Source organism: Anolis carolinensis, chromosome 1, assembly GCF_035594765.1.
Source record: "Anolis carolinensis isolate JA03-04 chromosome 1, rAnoCar3.1.pri, whole genome shotgun sequence".
Classification (NCBI taxonomy): domain Eukaryota; kingdom Metazoa; phylum Chordata; class Lepidosauria; order Squamata; family Dactyloidae; genus Anolis; species Anolis carolinensis.
The window spans coordinates 208,410,350-208,432,264 of NC_085841.1; the positions used below are offsets into that span (position 1 = coordinate 208,410,350).

The 21,915-nt window shown below is 38.2% G+C and overlaps 1 protein-coding gene across 1 annotated transcript in view; it reads left to right on the top strand.

Annotated features, from left to right (window-relative positions):
* Positions 1–21,915, top strand: part of cir1 (corepressor interacting with RBPJ, CIR1) — a 44,588-nt gene that overhangs the window by 16,808 nt on the left and 5,865 nt on the right. Inside the window, exon 8 of the mRNA XM_062969176.1 lies at positions 21,299–21,405. Within this exon, the coding sequence (XP_062825246.1) occupies positions 21,299–21,405 (107 nt within the window). The remainder of the gene's footprint in view (positions 1–21,298; positions 21,406–21,915) is intronic.

The window sequence follows — 21,915 nt, forward strand, 5'->3', positions numbered from 1 at the left end:
TATGTCACAATCCTGAATAATACTTTATTGTAAAATAATTTGACAGATCTGCTTTGTATGAAATGTTTTCATGGGAAATTGCTTTGAAGAAATATTATGGTGCCCCTTCTCTGAAAGGAATAATGGCCTTTCTGGTTATAGGTGTCAAGAACCATCTAACCGGGGCCCCTTCTCCACTGCCATATAATCCAGATTATCAGATCAGATAATCCACATTATCTGATTTGAAGTGGATTATATGAGTCTACACTGCCATATAATCCAGTTCAAAGCAGACAATCTGGATTTTATCTGGCAGTGTAGAAGGGGCCATAGTGATCCCAGATGGTGTGCTGCAAGGACTGAAATTTTCACTGAAATTTTTAGAGTAATTGAGATGTTTGTGCTGCTGTAGTTACTGGCAAACCTGTGCATCACTGGTTTCTTCTCTCTGCTACTAGTAGAAGTGCCATCATCCTAAGGATGGATGCATTTTATTTTCCTTGTGTAACTCATGCTACAAAAGCAAGGCATAGAAATCCCAGAAATCACTGACTGGCAGGAATGACTATATTGAATGTACTGTACTGGAGATACCCTATGCATGTCTGTCTCACTCATTTATTTATTTGTATATTGTGAGCTCTATGAAGTTGTCAAATTAGCCAAATGATTGCCGTATTGTATGTATGGTTCTCCTTTTCCTTGCAATTTTGTTATCCCACCTTGTGAGATAGATTAAGCCAGTGGTTCTCAACTTGTGGGTCCGCAGGTTTCTTGGCCTACAACTCCCAGAAATCCCAGTCAGTTTACCAGCGGTTAGGACTTCTGGGAGTTGAAGGCCAAAACATCTGGGGAGCCACAGGTTGAGAACCACTAGATTGGGTAGAGGGCCCTTCCAGACAGGATCTATATACCAGGATCTGAACCCAGGTTTTTTGTTTTAAAATGGTTTTTATGAGTCTGCATTTCCAGATAATCTGGGATAAACAGAAAACCTAGTATCGGATTCTGGGATATAGGCCTGTCTGGAAAGGCCCTGAGTGATCATCCAGTGAATTTCTTGACTGAATAGGGCAGTGGTTCCAAACCTTTGGGCCTCCAGGTGTTTTGGACTTCAACTCCCAGAAATCCCAGCCATCTTACCAGCTGTTAGGAAGTGTGAGAGTTGAAGTCCGAAACACCTGGAGGGCCAAAGGTTGGGAACCACTGGAGTAGGGAATTGAAATTAGATGACTAAAATACAGTTCAGCGATCTAATAACTATACTTCACTGAGTCTCCACAGTGTCTTCTCAGAAATGAGCCTAGCCGAGTTTGTAGCTTTCATAAGATTATGGCTCGACAAAAACAAAACACAGCCCCGGCATTATCAAAATTTAGGACACAGTTATCTAACTCATGGATGAACTACTTCTTTATGTTAAGGGGGCAAACTTTACAAACTCATACTTCTATCCCAATTTTCCCCCTTTCAAAAAAATAAAAATAAAAACCACTTGTGCCTTCTACTACGCTAGGAGTAACATTACCATGTTTTGGTTCCCAAAACCTGTTTTAAGACCTCAGAGTCAGAACTAGAAATGGCTGGAAATCACTTCCAGTTTTAAGAATTAAACTGTAAATCCTCTGTTAAATGATATTGTATTAATATCCTCTCTAAGCCATGATGGGCATTTGTAGTAATGCTGGCTTTATAAGGTTCTAATGTAATGGTTTACTGTTCCCAGCATTTTGAATACCGGTGTTCATATAGTAGAACCAACGGGAATTAACCTTAGACATCTAGACCATAAACAAAAGGCTTGTTTTGTAAGATCTAGCATTCTTTGCAGGAATCTCTAGAGTTCTAAGTCATCCATTGGAAACTGGCAAGCGGCTCTGTCTTCTGACCATCTTTATTAATTGCCAATTGCACTTTCAGCAATTTACAGACGGCTTTTATATTTCTGCACAACCCTAGCTAAAAGTACTGGAAAATTTGGAATTTTAGATTTGGGATTTCTAGAGACCCATTTCGGAGATGTATCTGCTTTTTTGTCATTTTAATGAATTTCTAAATTTGTTTGAATGTGTAAGTCATTCTTTCAACACCTTTGCAAGTAGACAGTCTTAAAAATGCTTCTTGATGTTAAGAGTGTCACTTTAGACCAGAGAAGAGAGGACATAGCTCTACTTCATGACACAACCAGTGACTTGGGAATTGACTATAACTTTCCAAATGGAAAAAGGTCATGCCCTTAAACCCTTACATGCATTTGTGCTCACTGAGATTTAAATGCTCGGTCATTACAGAATTGCTGACTAACTGGACATTTTAATGCTCTTCTGTGAACTTTTTCTATATGTGAAGGTATCACCAAACAATTGTGTATTCAAGCATTCTTATAATTTTTAGTAGGAACCTAATTTTCTTGTGAGTTCCATGTGCATAATCAGCCCACTGGATTGCCAAGGATGTTGACATCCTATTTGTACACTTTCTGTCAAGTTGCCTGGTCATACCACATATGTAATAGGTTTAGGATGATTGCACCCATAGAGATTCAAGCTCTTGTCTGGTGCTAATGAATACCTTGTTCTTTAAGAATGGCTGTCTGAGGTTTTTACAATACCAAATAGCCCAGCTCTGTGCTGTAGGAAACAGAGGAAATAACAAGTACTCTGTATGGGTGGATTTCGTTTTTCCCTTTGTATATAGACTGTAGTGCTAATCCAGTTGATGATTCAAACTTTAAAAAAATATAATCTTTCTGCTTTCAAAAGTGTCCTATTGAATAATATATCTTGCTGGTGAATGGAGATTATTTTTACAATAAGACAATTTCACTGGATGTGGTTATCATGGGATAATCACCCCCCTGGGGTACAGCCTTGTCTGTAATCTCCCAGAAGTGTAATTATTTCATGACAACTACATACCCCTGGTGATGTATTTATTTCCATTATGAAATCTTAGTTTGACATATAAAGTAACTTACTTTGATCACTGGAAGCTACATGGTAGTGTTAGAATGTTCCAGCTGCGAGGTTTACTGAGACCAGCTATAAGCTTTACTATGTCCTTTACAAAGTTAAATTAGGCGATCAAAATGCTTCTTTAGGCTAAGCTGGTTTTAGAGATTTTTTCATGTCTGTAATCAAGATAAGGTAAATTCTGTATGCAGAGCTATATCAGTTGGGCTGAATTGGCATTGGTGGTTTACTGAAGTATAGTCAGTTCCATTCAAAATTAGGAGTAGGAATTACTCCTAATTCAACCCTTTCTCTTCCCATTAACTACTGGCATCTATTAGTTACTTATACTAATTATAAAGAATGACAATGGAGATGTAGCTCTGATACAGTAGAGTCTCACTTATCCAACATAAATGGGCTGGCAGAATGTTGGATAAGCAAATATGTTGGATAATAAGGAGGGATTAAGGAAAAGCCTATTAAACATCAAGTTAGATCATGATTTTACAAATGAAGCACCAAAACATCATGTTAGACAACAAATTTGACAGAAAAAGTAGTTCAGTATGCAGTAATGCTCTGTAGTAATTACTGTATTTACGAATTTAGCACCAAAATATCACGATGTATTGAAAACATTGACTACAAAAAGCATTGGATAATCCAGAACATTGGATAAGTGAATGTTGGATAAGTGAGACTCTACTGTACTTCTGAAGGCCAAATGAGACAGAAAGTGAGATGCTGTTAAAGAAGTCTATTTGACATTGGTTCCCCTTCTGTCTCTGAAATTTACATCATTCCAAATTACAGTGTATTCCCTGCCTCCTGACTACTAATGAAATGGAATGGGAGGGCAGAATATCATGATATCAGATCAGGTTTCATTTAATATGTATGCCTCATTTATTTGTCCCTGAAATGTTTTTTAAGATCAAGTTTGGGGCTACTTCATTATTACCATACACTTCAATCTTAACTATCTTGTGTTATTTTCAAATGCAAGACACTAGTTTCAACGTATCTTTTGCTTTAAAGCACATTTTGCTCAAGAGTGCAGTCTGCAGCACTTCAAAATGCATCCAGGGCAGTTTTTCAGTTAATCCATGGGTGTGAAACCTTTTAATAGTGGAGACAACACATTATTTACTCCCCATATTGTTTTTCTTGAATAGACTGGATTGGGTTGCAATGATTTTAACAATATTAATTTGTATTAAATGCCTTGATGAGATAATGTTAATGTTTATAATCCTAAAATCATTTGTGGCATAATCTGATTTGAGATGAATAGTGTATATGCATTCTCCAATTTCTGCACTATTGAAGTGAAACTATGAGAAATAAGAAGTGTCAGTCCCTATGCCTTTTTCTTGAATATTTTTTAAATGTTTTACTTCAAATATACAGATCTGAAAAGTAATTCGTTTCTTGTTTTCTTCCTATGCTGTCTTTCAGTAGGGGAATGACTTAAAGCAGTATTAATTTAATGATATAATGATACATAATAATATTATACTATACTAATATTATAATACATTGTATATACATGTAATATTAATAATATTATGATGTAATACAATGTAATAATAATTATAATTCACTATTATAATTGTATATTTATATTACATGCAATATTACTAATAATATTGCAATATAGTTGTATAATATAATATATTGTATGTATATATACTTGTAAACCGCCCTGAGTCCCCTTCGGGGTGAGAAGGGCGGTATATAAATGTCGCAAATAAATAAATAAATATTAATTGCTAAAGAATGTGTTGGCTAGATAATGGCTAGGAAAGAGGATTATGTTGGTGGACTGTAACACCTTGCAACCTCACAATTGGCTATGCTGGCTAGGGCTGCTGACAATGAAGTCCAAAAAAATCTGGAGGACCCCATAGTTCCCACCCCTATTATACCGGCTTATTTAAGGGCATAATCAACAATGTGTATCTGCTTAATTGGCATAATTGTGCTAACATCTGTTGCTGCAATAAATCAAACTGGAACTACAGTTAGGATACTATGTGGCCCATGTATCAGCTGCACAACAGTTGTATTTGTTGAAAAAAAACTATAGTAAATCCCAGACAAACATTAGGAGCTCCTTGTCTGATGCTGTTGTAATGGCTAAAACTACTTATAACAGAATTGCTGATTATTACAGAGCAGCTGGACTGTGCACAATTTTTGGTATGCTAATTGTTTATAGCATTTTCTCACTAGTGGTGTTTTAACATAGACTTAAACCCAAATGTATAAAGGAATCTTTCTTAAAGTGGCACAAGCTATAAACTAACCTTTTATACATGGGCTAGATGTACCTAACTTTTTATACAAAGGTTAGGCAACTGTGTTTTCCACAATGGTTACTGACCACATAATGATTGGCAGTCACATAATTTATTAAAATATATCAGAGCCCGGGTTAAGTTCACCATCTTTTCCCTTTTTAAATAACATTTTGGAATATCCTAAATTAAATTGAGTATGTGATGTCACGATACAGACTCCTCTTAAAGAGCCACACACAATAAGTAAAGTTAACAAATGTTTATTAAATGATATTTTGAACTCAGAAACACTTAACTTCAGTGTTTCAACCAAAAGTAAATGTCTTTGCTTCAAGAAAAGGCACTAAGCAAGAACAGAAAGATAACCCGGATTATCTATCTTGATAATCCGGTTCAAATGCAACCAAAACGTTCACTGGAACAAGCGCCACGCTATGCTGTGGCACAGAGAGTCAGGGAAGAGCCAAACGCTCTCAAATAATGAGTGCAAATGATACCGTTGTCAAAAGCCAAGCCAAGTTCAACAGCCAAAAGGGGAGCCAAAACGCCAAGCCAGGAGCAAACACTGTCATCAGGAAGCAGACCGGATTCAGGAGCCAGTGGAAGCCAGAAACGCCAAACCAGAAACGCCAAGTCGGAATCGCCAAGCCAGGAGCAAACGTTGTCATCGTCAGGAGCCAGACCAGATTCAGGAGCCAGAGGAAGCCAGAAATGCCAAGCCAGAAACGCCAAGTCAAGAACGCCAAAGCAGAAACGAACGCTGTCGTCAGGAGCCAAACTGAATTCAGGAGTCAGAGGAAGCCAGGAACGCCAAGCCAGAAATGCCAAGTCAGGAACGCCAAAGCAGAAATGAACGTTGTCGTCAGGAGCCAAACTGGATTAAGGAGCCAGAGGAAGCCAGGAACGCCAAGCCAGAAACGCCAAGTCAGGAATCAATCCGGATTCAGGAACACGAAGCTGTACAGCCAGGACCCAACGAGAACAGGCAGCGACAAAGCAATGTCCCAAAAACGACACCTTGCCTTCTGCAAGGGAACTTGTCTTTCAACTCCACTTTTAACTTACACCTCGGAGTCCGATGATGATGAGGCCTCCGCCCTGTCATCATTACCCACAGCTGATCTTGATCTTGATGGGAGGTGGCATACAAAAATATTATTATTATTATTGACACAACAACATTGTATGACACAGCAAACAAGATAGATATGCTGGATTTCGTATCACAAAATCACAAGTCGAACACTTCCCAAGTGTCTAGCACTGTGTGAAGTATTTTTGGATGATGATGATGATGATGATGATTATAAACACAACAAGGTGAGTCCTCAGCATCATCATCATCATCATCATCATTATTATTATTATTATTATTATTATTATTATTATTATTATTAGATGATTCACTCCTGGAATTATTATCATCAAGGGGAAAATATTATTATGGTTATTATGTGTATGTTGTTATCCTTTTATACTTTTGATATTAATTAAGAAATTAATTGTGGCATTGAATGTTTGCCATTTATATGTATGTTAACTGCCCTGAGTCCCTCTGGGGAGAGAGGGCAGTCTAGAAATGAAGTTTTATTATTATTTTATTATTATATGTGAACCTCGCCCACCAGCCCTCCAATCACTCCATCTTTGTTTAAGACTTAGATCTCCCCATGTCTCTGGTGTACCAGTAGTATGCCAGTCTCCCGATGCACCCTCAGAAACTGGTGCTGCACACACATTTACTTGAGTCCAACCTGCAGCCTCTTCCATCCCACTCTCAGACCCATCATCCCCAGAAAAACCCTCAAATGTTTCATCTTCCGTGGGAGCAGTAAGTATATCCCGAATCTTCTTTCTTCCTTATCTGACTCTTGCTCCCGAGTTGACCTCTTAGTTCCTCTACTTTCTGTTAACCCATCATCTTCCAGCATTGATTCCTCTTTACTAGAGAACCCTTCAAACGTTTCATCCTCAGTAGGAGCCATAAGTATTTTCCGAACCCGCTTTACTTGCTGTTCCTCATCAAACACCTGCTCAACATTATCCCTTTTCCTCCTACTAGCAATTTTACCAGTAGTACCAGAACTGCCCCTTGGCACAACTACAACATGTGACATAACATATCAGAAACTGATACAGTTGTTTTCTGGTGCATTTTAAAATTCCTCACCTTTTTCAACAGGATAGCGTGTTTAAATCTATTGTAGCAAAAATGACAAAAGTTCTTAAAAACTAACATTTCTTATCGTGTGAGATGTGTAGACTAAAGCCCAGTTTATCAGACACAATGCTTTGTTCTTTTTGTTCCCAGCCTTGCTAGGCAAAATCCACTAATTGTTTACAGTATTTTATTCATGTTGGTCCAGTACTTGACTATGGAAATTTGGGACTGATCCAAATCTCTGCTGCACAAAATTTGGTGATCCTGTTGGAGTTACTGTGCATACCCCCACAGTATAAGTTAAAATATTAGATAATTTCATTCCGTTTTTCTGTAGTTTCACAAACATAGCCCATCTTTCATGGGTCCCTTTTGTTTTTTCTTGGTCATATACTTTCTAGGTCACTGTTGTCTGGTGCTGTAAAGACTACTTATGTGAACCAACAAAGAAGATTCCTTCACTTATGTAGGCTGATGCCTGATATTGCTATTTATACTGCAAGAACTAATACAAGCAGCCATGTCTTGTTCAGAAAATTGTGACAGGTGGTATATGTAACAGTAGTGAGAAAATTGTAGCTGTAATTTCAAGAAGAAGTGGGCTTAGAATATATTGATGGAGTTTTTAGAGAAGATTTGTAGTGTGGATGTAGTGTATATGGATTTCAGTAAGGCCTTCGACAAGGTCCCCCATGACCTTCTGGCAAACAAGCTAGTCAAATGTGGGCTAGGCAAAACTACGGTTAGGTGGATCTGTAATTGGTTAAGCGAACGAACCCAAAGGGTGCTCACCAACGCGTCACCAAATGCAAGATACTCCACTTAGGCAGAAAAAATGAAATGCAAAGATACAGAATGGGGGACGCCTGGCTCGACAGCAGTTACGTGTGAAAAAGATCTTGGAGTCCTCGTGGACAACAAGTTAAACATGAGCCTATAATGTGATGCGGCGGTGAAAAAAGCTAATGGGATTTTGGCCTGCATCAATAGGAGTATAGCATCTAGATTCTAGATCCAGGGAAGTCATGCTACCCCTCTATTCTGCCTTGGTCAGACCACACCTGGAATACTGTGTCCAATTCTGGGCACCGCAGTTGAAGGGAGATGTTGACAAGCTGGAAAGTGTCCAGGGGAGGGCAACTAAAATGATCAAGGGTCTGGAGAACAAGCCCTATGAGGAGCAGCTTAAAGAGCTGGGCATGTTTAGCCTGCAGAAGAGAAGGCTGAGAGGAGACATGATAGCCATGTACAAATATGTGAGGGGAAATCATAGGGATGAGGGAGCAAGCTTGTTTGCTGCTGCCCTGGAGACTAGGACACGGAACAATGGCTTCAAACTTCAGGAAAAGAGATTCCACCTGAACATCAGGAAGAACTTCCTCACTGTGAGAGCTGTTCGGCAGTGGAACTCTCTGCCCCGGAGTATGGTGGAGGCTCCTTCTTTGGAGGCTTTTAAGCAGAGGCTGGATGGCCATCTGTCGGAGGTGCTTTGAATGAGATTTTCCTGCTTCTTGCAGGGGGTTGGACAGGATGGCCCATGAGGTCTCTTCCAACTCTATGATTCTATGATTTGCAAGTGTGCTCTTTAACTATATTCTTTCTTTCTTTTTTGCTAATAAAATGTTCTGTGTTAAATAATGTGAGGAACATGGCTTGCCTATAATATGGGGGTGGCCTTGTGGACTGTGTTCAGTCTGTGGAACCCTATAGCATTCTCTGAAGCACTCCAATTCCCCCCTTTAAAACCCCATCAAAAATGGCTCAAGCTGCAACCAAATGCTGCAGTTTACCTCCAAGTCCCCACTAGTGCTTCACACACAAATCTATAAAAATGACTCTAAGTCAGCCAAAGATAAAACTGGTCACATTGGGAATGATGGTGAAGTGCTTGCAGGGTTAAAGTATCTCCCAGCTCTCTATAGATATTTACGTGTACTGTAATATATGATGTAAGAAATGTAAGTGAACCCAAAGATCTCAGAAAGAGCAGATTTCCTATTTACCCATCCGTTCTTTTTGCTGTTTTTCAAAATGCTTTTTCAGTACATTGGGATCCTTTGTCCACTGAAGTTTGCAGTATCTTATAAACAGATGGTTTCAGTAATCAGGAACATCTTGGTTCCATTGGCCAAACATCAGTCATTTCCTTGCATCCCTCTTGATCAGTTGCTGGTGCTTCTTCTCCAATTCCTCCCTTCTTCTGGAGTATCTCACCACAAACCAGGTTTTCAGAGTCCAAATTTGTAAGACTGTAGTGCTTCCAATAGACAGTGTCCTTATTCAGTGTCCTCTTTTGTAGCCTGTAAAGTTTGTACAGTTTAAGGCTGTGAGGCTAGGCTGGAGAGCTCACTTACTCAGAAGTACTTGCAGTTTGCTGCAATATTACAGAACAGCCAAGAAGTGAGAATACAGTACCAGATATAAAGTTCAACTTCACACAAATTTCAGCTTTCACTTTCTACCTCAATAAAAACAATTTATTGCTGATTTGAAAATGTGTGAGCTGTTCTTCTGAAATCTTAAATGTATAATGGCTAGAGTTTAAGCTTTCATATTCTTTCCTGCACATGACTAGGAAAATAGAATAGATAAATAGGAAAAATTATATTATGTTATTTACTATGCCAGCTTCACTAGTTAGAGAATTCAGCTTTTGTTGGTACGTATATTTTGTCTTGTTTGAATGTGCAGTTTCTGATTTTAACAATGGAGTGAATGAGAAAATTACAAATACAAAGCCCTGTTTTAAAATACTACTTCATCTTCTTCAGCCTTTGTGGTCTGCCATCCTCATAATTACAAATTATAACTACAAGTAGGTATACCAGCCAGGATGATGGGAGCAGAATTCAAAGACATAACTGTGTTAATCTGGAATATCAATATGCAAAGGGATTTTGTAATACCTTTGAGTTTGAGAAAAATAAGTTGACAGCATAAACTTTTGTAGACTTAATCTACTCTATCAGAAACATGGACTGAAGTACCTAGGAACACACCTTTATAGTATGTGAATAGCAATAGAAATGCAAAACTTGTCAATGTGGTTATGAGATGACAAGATTAATTTTAATGATGGTCGTTGGGAGACAACGGTAGAAGGAAAGATGTTACCTAAAGGTAAGGAGGGTGGATAACCATAGGAATGGTGGATTTAATGTGATGCTGGCTGAGAACCAGAAAGGAGACGTGATAAACTGACCAAGGAGTCCCTCATGAGGCTTTCTAATCTTCTCTAATATGTGTACTGGGCCAGGAAATCACTCTCTCTGTTCAATTCACTATCAATGGACTGGAGTTTGTGGGGATATTCCAGTTCCGCTGTTTCTCTGCCCAGTCATCCTCAGAACATAAATTCTTAACCAAAAAAAACCCTACAAACAAAGATTAGAAAGTGAAACAGCACAATTGGAATTTATCCACAAACTCCAATCCACCGACAGTGAGTTGAACAGAGTACACTACACATTATAATGTTAACACCCTCAGCCTCATGAGGGCACCCTTGACTAGTTTATTACATCTTTTTTTCTGATTCGCAGCTAACATCGCTCTTCATTCCAATAATCATATGAATATGGTGGGAGTTATCTCCTCACTTTGGGTTTGGAGAACATCTTTTCTACCTTCTTTTCCTTCAACCGTCATTATTAAAACTGAACTTGTCACTTCACTACAATGCCCACAATTTTTGCATTTCTGTGGCTGTTCACACAAACAGCCTATGCATTCATAGCTATAAGGATGTGTTCATAGGCACTCATCTGGGGAAGTAGACATTAGTCTGCGAAAATTTTATTCTACCAACTTCCTTCTCTCTGTCTCAAAGGTTCTACAAGATACTTTGCATTCAGAATGATAAAGTAAAGGTAAAGGTTTCCCCTGACGTTAAGTCCAGTCATGTCTGACTCTGAGGGTTGGTGCTCATCTCCATTTCTAAGCCGAAGAGCCGGCGTTGTCCATAGATACCTCCAAGGTCATGTGGCCGGCATAACTGCATAGAGTGCCGTTACCTTCCCGGTGGAGCGGTACCTATTGATCTACTCACATTAGCATGTTTTCGAACTGCTAGGTTGGCAGGAGCTGGAGCTCACGCCGCTCCTGGGGTTTGAACCTGGGACCTTTCGGTCTCCAGCTCAGTGCTTTTAACGCACTTCGCCACTGATAGAAGTTGTATTTCACAACATCTCAAGTGCACCAGGTTATGCAAAACTGTTGAGCTACAGGTTACTAGTATTGATGGCTGTGTTCGAAAGGACCAAGAGATTTTTTTCTATAATTGGATCACACAACTGACTGTTTTTCAGCTTGTGATCTTAGGACCCTTTTTCATATATGCTACTTCTAAGCCACATCTTGGTATTTGTAGGTTTTTTTCCATTTAATATTATACTTTATAAATGTAGAAGCTCACATTTTTACCTCTGCTGAATTTTATTTTGTTTCAGTCTGGTTTTCTGTTCTATCAGAGTGATTTTGAATTCTATCCTGTCTATGAGATGTTAGCTATTCCCTTCCAGCCTTGTGTTACCTATACATTTATATGGATTCCCTTTATGTAAGTCACCCTTTTTGCTACTTTGCACTCAAATCTTTTTTTTCCTCTTACCCCTTTCCCCTCTACTCTTGCTCTCTAGTGCTGCCTAGTTCTTAGAAGACAGATTTCATTTGGTTCCTTCCTAAGCCATTATCTCCTTTCAACTTCTTGCCACTTTCCCAACAAAGACAGCTCAACCAAGAGTTACAGACAGTGACAGTTAAATGAGGACAGAAGACCTGACAGCTAGAATAGAGGAACAGACTAAAATTTGATCAGGAATTCTTCTCCACAAGCAAATTCACCAGACTTCATGCTATGATACTGATCCATGTCATCTTAATGCCCCATGTACAAAAAGAAAAGCAGTGTTTGAGATTACTTTTGTAGTAATTGCTTTTCAGGATGACTACAACATTACCGTCATTTTAAATTGAACTAGTCTGTTATACTCATCATACCTAGTATGACTGACATGACATGTTATCCGAGAAATATCAAATTGGATAAGCTAAAATTATTACTGCAGAATTATTATTTTTTTAAAAAAGCCCAACAAATTCCTTCACTTGGGAAAGAGGACAGTTTTGGAAATATGCAACAGAGCTTTGGAATTGAAACAGTAGTTATAAGGTCAAATAACATACCTTGAATCAAGGCAAGCTGACAATATAAGCTTTGGTAAACTGCCCTTAATAGCATTGTGCAATTCCAACATAAGACTTAATACAGCCATAGTGTTTTCTGATTGTCCTGAATTTATGCCAACATATATTTGAGCTAAAACTATAATTCTGTTTTTCAAGTGTACAACTTCATAATTTAGAGGACGTATTGATAGCATTTTATTGTTTTAAATGATAAATTCTGCTGGTATTAGTATGGCTGTGGCTGTCACTGGGTATCATATTAATTAATTGCATTGATTTGGACTGCAGCTTGTAACATAAAAGTCCTCAAGACAGCTAACAAAGTAATCTAAAATAATATAATGTTCAGCTGAAATAAAAATAGTACTGTTTTATTATCCAGGCGGAGTCCAAAAGAGGACATTAGATAGCGAAGGATAGTCCATTTTAAGGGGGGTTGAAGGAGGAAAACAATTTCCCTCACCCCTCCCCATTCCCATGTCATAAATGAGAGTTATTCACCTTACCCATGTCACAGTTGTGGAAACAACAGGGAAACGGGAAAATAGTTTTACTCCTTCAGCGTCCCTCCGTCCCCGTCCCCAGTAAAATGGACTATTCTTCTCTACCTAGCGTTCCCTTTTAGTCTAGGCCTGGATAATGGAACAGTATTAAAACAAATTATACGACTTCACAGTGCAAACTTAAAAAGCATATCCCCAAACACATGACAGGATGCTATTGAGTATTTATGCTGAGTACAATTAGAAAAAACAGTACAAAAAGTCAGACTTGTAGGAGCACTGGGAAAACCTCACAAGGGAGATAAGTCTACAATAAAAACAAACCATTCTCTAGTGAAGACACACCTACTTTCATGAGGTGAAGGTGCACATAAAATCAGCTTTCCAGGTAATAGCAGGGGTTGAGCATATTTATATAGCAGAATGATTACTACAGTTTCAGATCTTAAAAACATTTCAGATCTCTTTAAAATGGAAAAGCGGCACTCAAACCAGAAACATACTGACAATGCAAGTTCAAAAGTGTGTCAAAAACCTTGTCCATCCGTTGCCTTATTCCCTCTGACAAAAGGGCACTGCTTTGCATTACAGTTTTTGACATGCATTTTTTACATATACACATGTGAATCCACCTCTGAATGCTGAGGATGGGACAGGATAGAAATGGTAACCACGGCAACCAAGCAAAATGTTTTCTAGTTCTATCATAATATATTTGATAATACTTTTAGTATTAGTGCAATTGTCTAATAATTGTCTTATAGCAGATAGATAATATTTTACAACAGGCCACTGATTTAGGTAAGTATTAGCATGTATTTTTGCAGAGCGCAAATGAGCCGCAAGCCATCAGAGCTAGCCTCTAGAGGGCAGCATTCTCATTTCTCATCATTGAGAGTGGAGTCCCCGGTTGAGAAGTGGATTAAAGCCTTGTGACTTGAAGGTTGGGTTGCTGACCTGAAGGCTGCCAGGTTCGAATCCCACCCGGGGAGAGCGCGGATGAGCTCCCTCTATCAGCTCCAGCTCTATGTGGGGGACATGAGAGAAGCTTCCCACAAAGATGGTAAACATCAAAACATCCGGACATCCCCTGTGCAACGTCCTTGCAGATGGCCAATTCTCTCACTCCAGAAGTGACTCAGATTGCTCCTGACAAGAAAAAAAAAATCATTGAGAGTGATTTGAATTTTGAGCAAAAAATTGTCTCCTTCCATAGTTTAGCTTTAAAGTTAGTAGGCTTCTTCCTTACCTGCATCACCAAGGATGATCCAAGAATTTTGCTGCATGAAGCAGAGCAGTAATTTGCATCCTCCACTTATTAAATAAAGTAGCATGATATCAAAGGCTGGTGAAGTTATGTTGGTATGTGAGACAGATAATTCCACAAACCACTCTATTCCTGAGCTTCTCAGCAATAAAAATTTTAAAGATATTTTTAAATAGTTAGATTTTAGCCTGCTCTTGTAAGCCGCCCCGAGCCCTAGGGGAGTGGCAGCATATAAGCTTGAATAATAAATAAATAAATAAATAAATAAATAAATAAATACATTTAAAATTAGTACTTTTTCATGATACACCAGATCAGTTGCCTAGGGCAGTCATCTCATTATCTAAAGGTAGGGCTGGTCTTGTACAAGAACTTCTCCAAATTGAACTCTATATGCTGTCTGCTATAAAATCCAAGTCTGCCTCTGTTTGTTGCCTTTTGTCAATAGGATTTTTTCTTACTGCTAATTACATTTGCTTTGCTGTAGAAATTCTCAAAAGAAAAACTAATTCTTGTTCATGCTGTTGTTTGACAAAAGAGAAGCAGGGTCAGCCTAGAGCAGGCCTATTTATTTATTTATTTTATTTACAGTATTTGTATTCCGCCCTTCTCACCCCGAAGGGGACTTAGGGCGGATCACATTGTATACATATAAGGCAAACATTCAATGCCCATATACACATAGAACTGTGACAGAGACAGATGCAGAGGCAATTTAATCTTCTCCTCAGGGGATGTTTGATTCGGGCCACGGGGGAGCAGCTGCACAACATGTGCCTTCCAGATGATTTGGACTTTGGCTCTCAGAATTCATGGACATTGGACAAGCTGGTTAGGCCTTTTGTGAGTTGGAGGCCCAAACTTCTGGAGTGCCACAGGCTCTGCAGGCCTGGCCTAGAGAATGACACTTAATCATATATTATTCAAACATTTCTGCTATGGCAACAGCCAGAATAATGTCATTAAGCTGTATGACAGCTGCTTCTGGATGTGAGGCACCTTGCCTTGTCTCAAACAGTGCCCCTGTATTGTACTTATTAAAGTGCCTTCAAGTTGCCTTTCAACTGAGGGTGACCTGGTAAATTTTTATAGGATTTTCTTAGGCAAGGAATACTCAGAGATGGATTTTCTGGTTCCTTTCTCTGAAATATAGCCTACAGCACCTGGCATTCATTAGCAGTCTCTCATTCTGTTACTAACCAGGGCTGAGCCTCCTTAGTTTCCAAGATTAATCAGGATCTTGTGCCTTTAGGGTATTTTGGCAGAGTCCCTTTTGAAATACATAAATGAAAATCTTGGAATGTCCATCAACAAAGGATTCTTGATTTCCTTTGGCAGACATACCCTTGAATTGGTTCTGTGACAACCCGTTCACATTTTGGTCATGTAGAGAAAGATGCTTCACAGTTCAAAGTCCTGCTCTGTAATCAAAATATAGGTTACATCTAGCATGACACTAATGCAGGTAGTATTGTGCCACTAGCACTTACAAAAGCAAAACAATACCAACTAGTATAAACAATTAGTAGCATAAGTAATGAAAATGCTTGTGCATTGCAAGATTCAAAGTGAAGTTTTCTGAATGCTTTGTTTGTGCTAGCAGTATGGCACTATTCATTTCAATTCTTTTTTATGTAACATATACCCTCTTGCTGAGAGGGTGCCATTGAAAAATAATCACATATAATTTGAAACACAAATGGTGGAGTGACTCATACCTCTACACTTCCAAAATAATGTCCTGCAATTCTCCAAGCATAGGCTTATATAAGTCCACTAAAAAGTAAGACTGATTGACAGTAGTGTTGTCTACTATAGTACAGTGGTTAAAGCCTTGAACTGGGATTTTGGAGATCCCAGTTCAAGTTTCCACCCAGCCATAAAATTCACTGGATGAGCTCTGACAAACCACATCTTGCCAGACTGGCCTACTTTTTCATTTTCTTTGGGTTGCTATTAAGACAGTAAAATTGTGGTGGGGAATCATGCATGCCCCTTGAGCTCATTGAAGGGAAGGCATGATCTCAATGTATCAAATAATCTTATAAGAAATACATGTAGGAATTGTTGTTATGTGCCTTAAAGTCATATGTAGTTTATGGTGAGTCTAAGACAAACCTATTATTGGGTTTTCTTGGCAATATTTGTTTACAGGAGGATTTCTTTAGCCTTTGGGTCTGAAAAAGTATGGCTTGCTCAAGGTTTCCCAGTGGTCAAACAAGGATTTGAACATTGGTCTCCAGTTCTATTCCAATGCTCAAACCACTATACCACACTTGTAATGATAGACTAGAGTTTACATTTATCACTAGTATATAAATGCCATGCTTCTGTCAAAAGATCATTCCTTTCAAATGTATAGAAGGAATTCTGCGCCTTTTTGTAAATTTCTGCGTATATTTATCATCTTAAAATGCATGTCCTTACCGTGTTTAATTGAGAAAGCAAACATAAAATGCTACATATGTTATGTTAATCAACCCCTTTTATAAGTCTTTAATATTGAATGAAGTCACATATCATTCATATGCAATATACATAAATGATACTTCCCCCAACCTCTCCCTGTTCAATATATTATCTTAGATTGGCCACACAATTAAACTGTATTAGTGCAAAATCAATATTTGTCTTTAAAAGGCCTTTTTAACAACCATTTTGATTTCCAGACATCATGTTGTTTGGCTGCAAACAAAAACAATGTAAGGCTAGATTACAGGGTCCAGCTTGGCAGAGTAGTTAGGATGATGTTTAGTGTGCTAAATTAGAAACTGAAACAACTTCAGCCCAAAACCCATCCCACTGAGGAAATCATATACAACAACTTCAACTTCAGATGGAAGGGCTGTGGTGGCAAATCAATAAGCTGAAGTAAAGTGACACAACATCTTGAAAATCCACAAAGTTCACCTTCTTTCTTCCTTGCTTCTTGGCAACTTTTTGTCATTATAATCCTGCATGTACACCAAACATCTAAACCTGTACTCATCAGCTCACTAGTGGAAATAACTTCCACTAAAATTAATATTAATGATTACTAATAATTAATATTGCTCTCTATTATATCCAGATAATGAGTCTATGATTGGGTTTCCTTTAAAATTAGTAGGAGTTACAAGAAATAATCTATTAACTATTTTACCCTATTTGCTGAATCTTAGACATGGCATCATTCTCTGAATGCCTAAAACATACACTTATACACACACCTTACTATTTTCAGCATTTCATTGTGGAAGAGCACATGTATTGAGGCATGCAAAGCTATTTAATTACTTAACTATTATACCACTTTTCTTTCATCATGGGATTCAAGATGGTGTACAGTGTCTATAACGACACTACATTTTTCAAAGTTATCCATACAAAAGTTATTTTGTTGTGCATGATTAGCAACCCTTGGAAGACAGCAGTCTCTGGATCACATCTGAGATTTTTTTTAAAAAACAACATTTGATTAATAAAGAAGCATTAGCAGATGGGAAGATCAAATGATGAGAATCAAACAGAGCATTCTTTACCAGGAACTGTTGCTGAAAAACAAGCATTGTTAGTAGTAACTGTTTAACTAGTGATAGAGAGTAGTAAGAGGCTGCCAGTAGAACCCAGTACAAACATAGTACCATCATATGAATAAGTGCCCTCAACATAGCTTAAATTGTAAATGGGGGTCCTCGTGCATCATCACTATAGTTGTTTCATTGCCTCTTCAAAACATTTCTGTCTGTCATTTGAATAGCTGGTTCTGTTTATTAATTGTATCTGCTGCCTTTTCTTTGTTTTAATTATGATAATATATATGTGGTGTATAAATTGTTCTAATTACCTTGGTACACTGTCCTAGTATCTATAAAATTTAAGAACTTTTAAACTTGTTTTAATACAGTATGTGAACAGAGCAAACTACTTCTTTTGTCACAAAAATGTATGGTCAAGCTGATGGGATTGTCACCCAATCTCTTAAAAGGTGCAGTCACGGCCAGCAAGGTAACCAAGTATTTTTTGCTCTCGGAAAGAATTTTTTTAATTCTGAAAAACTCAGAAGAGGTAGAAAAAATACAGAGAAATAGAGCTCCAGTGGGTGCCACCAAAATGGAGGAACCACAAGCAGTACATTCGCTTTTATAGTTTCAGTGTTGTGCCCTTTTGGGACGTCACTCAATCATTGTCAGGCTCAATTGGTTAAAGGACAATCAGGAAATTTCACATCATAGTTCCTGTCTCCATCCTGTAGCCTCTCTTTGTCCAGTTCTTATCAGTAAGAACTCTTTGTTCCGACCCACCACATACAAGGCAAGTGTTGACGCAAAAGGGCAGGGTAGGATCCGACAATCCTCTGGCTTATCAAGGCCATCTGGGTCTATCAGAATGGGTTATGGGGTACTCACAGGATAATATGGATGTAAAAGTCATTTGTGTGATTTCAAGACATTTCTGGCTTATGGTGATCTTAAAGCAAAACCATCAGAGTTTTCTTAGCAGAATCTTTCAAAGGGGAGTTGTTTTTTTCTGAGGTCAAGACAGTGTTACCTAGTGGGTTTCCATGGCTGAGCAGGAATTTAGATTCTAGTTTTCTGGTATTCTAGTCCAACACTCAAACCTTTACACTACATTGGCTCACATGGAAGTGCAGTGCAAACCTAAAATACTTGTGGACAGATTATATGATAATATAGCAGTGGTTAGTCACTTTGTGGTGACTAAAAACAGACAAAGGACAATCAAATCTGAACTGCACCCTAAAAATAATTGAATTAACAATAAAGTCCCATAGCTCTCTACTCAGAGGGAAACTGGATTGTGTTCATAAGAACCAACAGACTCAAAAAAGAATAATAAACATGATTTTCCTTCATTGGTTGATTGGTTGAAAAACTTTCCCGTCTGTTCTGCCAGAAGTAAGGATCCTTTTTTCTTTGGATCCGGAGGCAATAAGCACTCAAGTGTTTTACAGTTCAAGAAATAAATTTATTGGAGAAGCAGTTATAATAACACAATCATTAAAAAGAAATACAAACCAAGCAAGCTTCCTCGGATCTATTGTCAAGAACCCCTGGAACGGCAACAAGGAAGACTCCAGTTCTGGCCAGCATGCAGCACCTTCCCAGTCATTAGCATGCATTGAGGTTCAATTTTTAGGCTGGTATATAAGGGTTTTTGTATCTTGCCAAGCCAAGGTGCTACATGCTGCCCAGGACAACATCCGAATCAATCACACCTGTTTTCCCCAGATATTTTAACATGTTTATGTCTTCCCATTACTCCCAAGATAAGGCCATACCATTCCAATTAGTTCTCAATCCTGAAAATATGCAGAGAACAGAAAACCAACTTGTAAAGGAAACCTTATTCTTTTAGGCAACATAGAAATGAATGGAGAAAATGTGCACATCAGACCTATCTGCTTGATATTATAGTAGTCTTCAGCAAATCTCCCCTACCATGTGTTTGTTTTGGTTGTCCTAAAATGGATATGGGATTGGAAATGTATCTAATTCTACAGAGCCCCCTCCTCAAAGCCTTGCTCATGTCAGCTACTGGCAAGCAGGAAATAGAATCCCAACTATCTCTGATCATAGATAGAGATTCCGTTTCTTGCTCTCAGCTTCCAAGACCTAACTGAGTTCCAGATCTGGGGAAGAAAGATGAGGAGCAAAGCCAACCACCTCTCACCTGGTGCTTCATTGAACATTTCCGTTGTTCCGGGAGCTCTTGGAAGCTCTATCTGAGTGTGCTTGGCCCCTTCCCCTCTTCTGCATGTAGGGAAATGAGAGAAATGAAACTGATATCATCTACTCTAACCCATGGTGGTCTGCCCTATTTCACTTCCCCATCCCTGCCCTAAAAACAGAATGGAAGTTTGGATGATTTTCAAAAGTCAGTGCAGGCACAACCTGTTCCAAGTGCAGTAGAGTCTCACTTATCCAAGCTAAACGGGCCGGCAGAAGCTTGGATAAGCGAATATCTTGGATAATAAGGAGGGATTAAGGAAAAGCCTATTAAACATCAAATTAGGTTATGATCTTACAAATTAAGCACTAAAACATCATGTTATACAACAAATTTGACAGAAAAGGTAGTTCAATACTACCTTTACGAATTTAGCACCAAAATATCACGATGTATTCAAAACGTTGACTACAAAACGTTGACTACAAAAATAGCTTGGATAATCCAGAAGCTTGGATAAGTGAGGTTTGGATAAGTGAGACTCTACTGTATTGGTTTTGAAGACCAGGTTACAGGGAAACTTATGTAGTTTATAATTGTGCAGATATAAATATCATAAAGCAAAGAAATGAGTTGATTAAATTTATTAAAAGAGGGAGAAACAGCATTTCATTCTATTGAACTTAATCATAGTGAAGGACAAAAAAAGCATTACATTTCCAAACTGTGTTTGGAAATGCCTTCTCATTCTAGTCATGGAACATACCTCTTGGATGCAAATTTAAATACTGTATATAATAAATTTTGAGGATTATACTGAAGCCACTATTTTAAAATGTTTGTAATATTAAAATATTATTAAAACATTTTACTTCTCTGTCTTAAAAGTTGGGTGTTCATGTTTATTCTTTTTTTCCCAAAAAGTGCTTAAACCTTTACATTGACTTGGCTTTCTTAGCTTACTTTATTTTTTGCACTTTTCTCAAAAGCTTTAAGCCAGACAATACCTAAACTATATTGTTTTCAACATGACAAAGTTACATAAGAAGAGAATCCCCTTGCACTTAAAGAAAAATGCAATTATTTTCCATTCTGAATCTCTAGACTGCTGTTTTAGAAAATCATATCTGATTATTTGCTCAGCAGAAGATTATTGAGTTGATTTAGCTGTGATTTTACTTAACAAAGCTTCAACTGAATTCCCACTGTGGAGTCCAAAAAAGGTAGAGAGATATAAATGATACATTCAAACTGTGATTTTTGGTGAACAGGGCCATCAATGCACCCCTCGGAGCTAATAGCGGAGATGAGAAACAGTGGGTTTGCACTGAAACAAAATGTACTGGGGAGAAACTTGACCGCAAATGATCCATCACAGGTAATGATCTTTTTATCAGTAAGCTGAAAATGTCTGTAAATCTAAATATGATTGCTTGTGAATTGTTACTTAATGTTTTTATAATATGCATATCCATAGGAGAGCCAAATAGAGAGAGCAAGGGATGTGTGTCCTGATACTTGGTCTGCTTTCTACTTTTTTATTAGACTGAGTGACAAGCTTAAAATAATTTTTCAACCCATAGTTTAATAAATGAAATGCCTCCTGTGGGTTAGTGGAGATTTAATATCTGCCAGAGGAAATGGTTTCAGCTTCCAATAGCTTTGTTATGATAAAATATCAGCTGTTTTATCCAGAGCTACTTCCATGGTGAGGACTGGGGTAAAATAATAAAAAATGGAAGTTTAGGGAATACCACCCTTGGATGAAACAGAACACCTCCCCCAGCCACTGCAGAAAGGTTATGGAGCCTTCCCCACATCACTGTGGGAGGCTGAGCTTAGAAAACAAAAAGTCAAAACATACCAGGGGTCGGAACACAGGATAGGT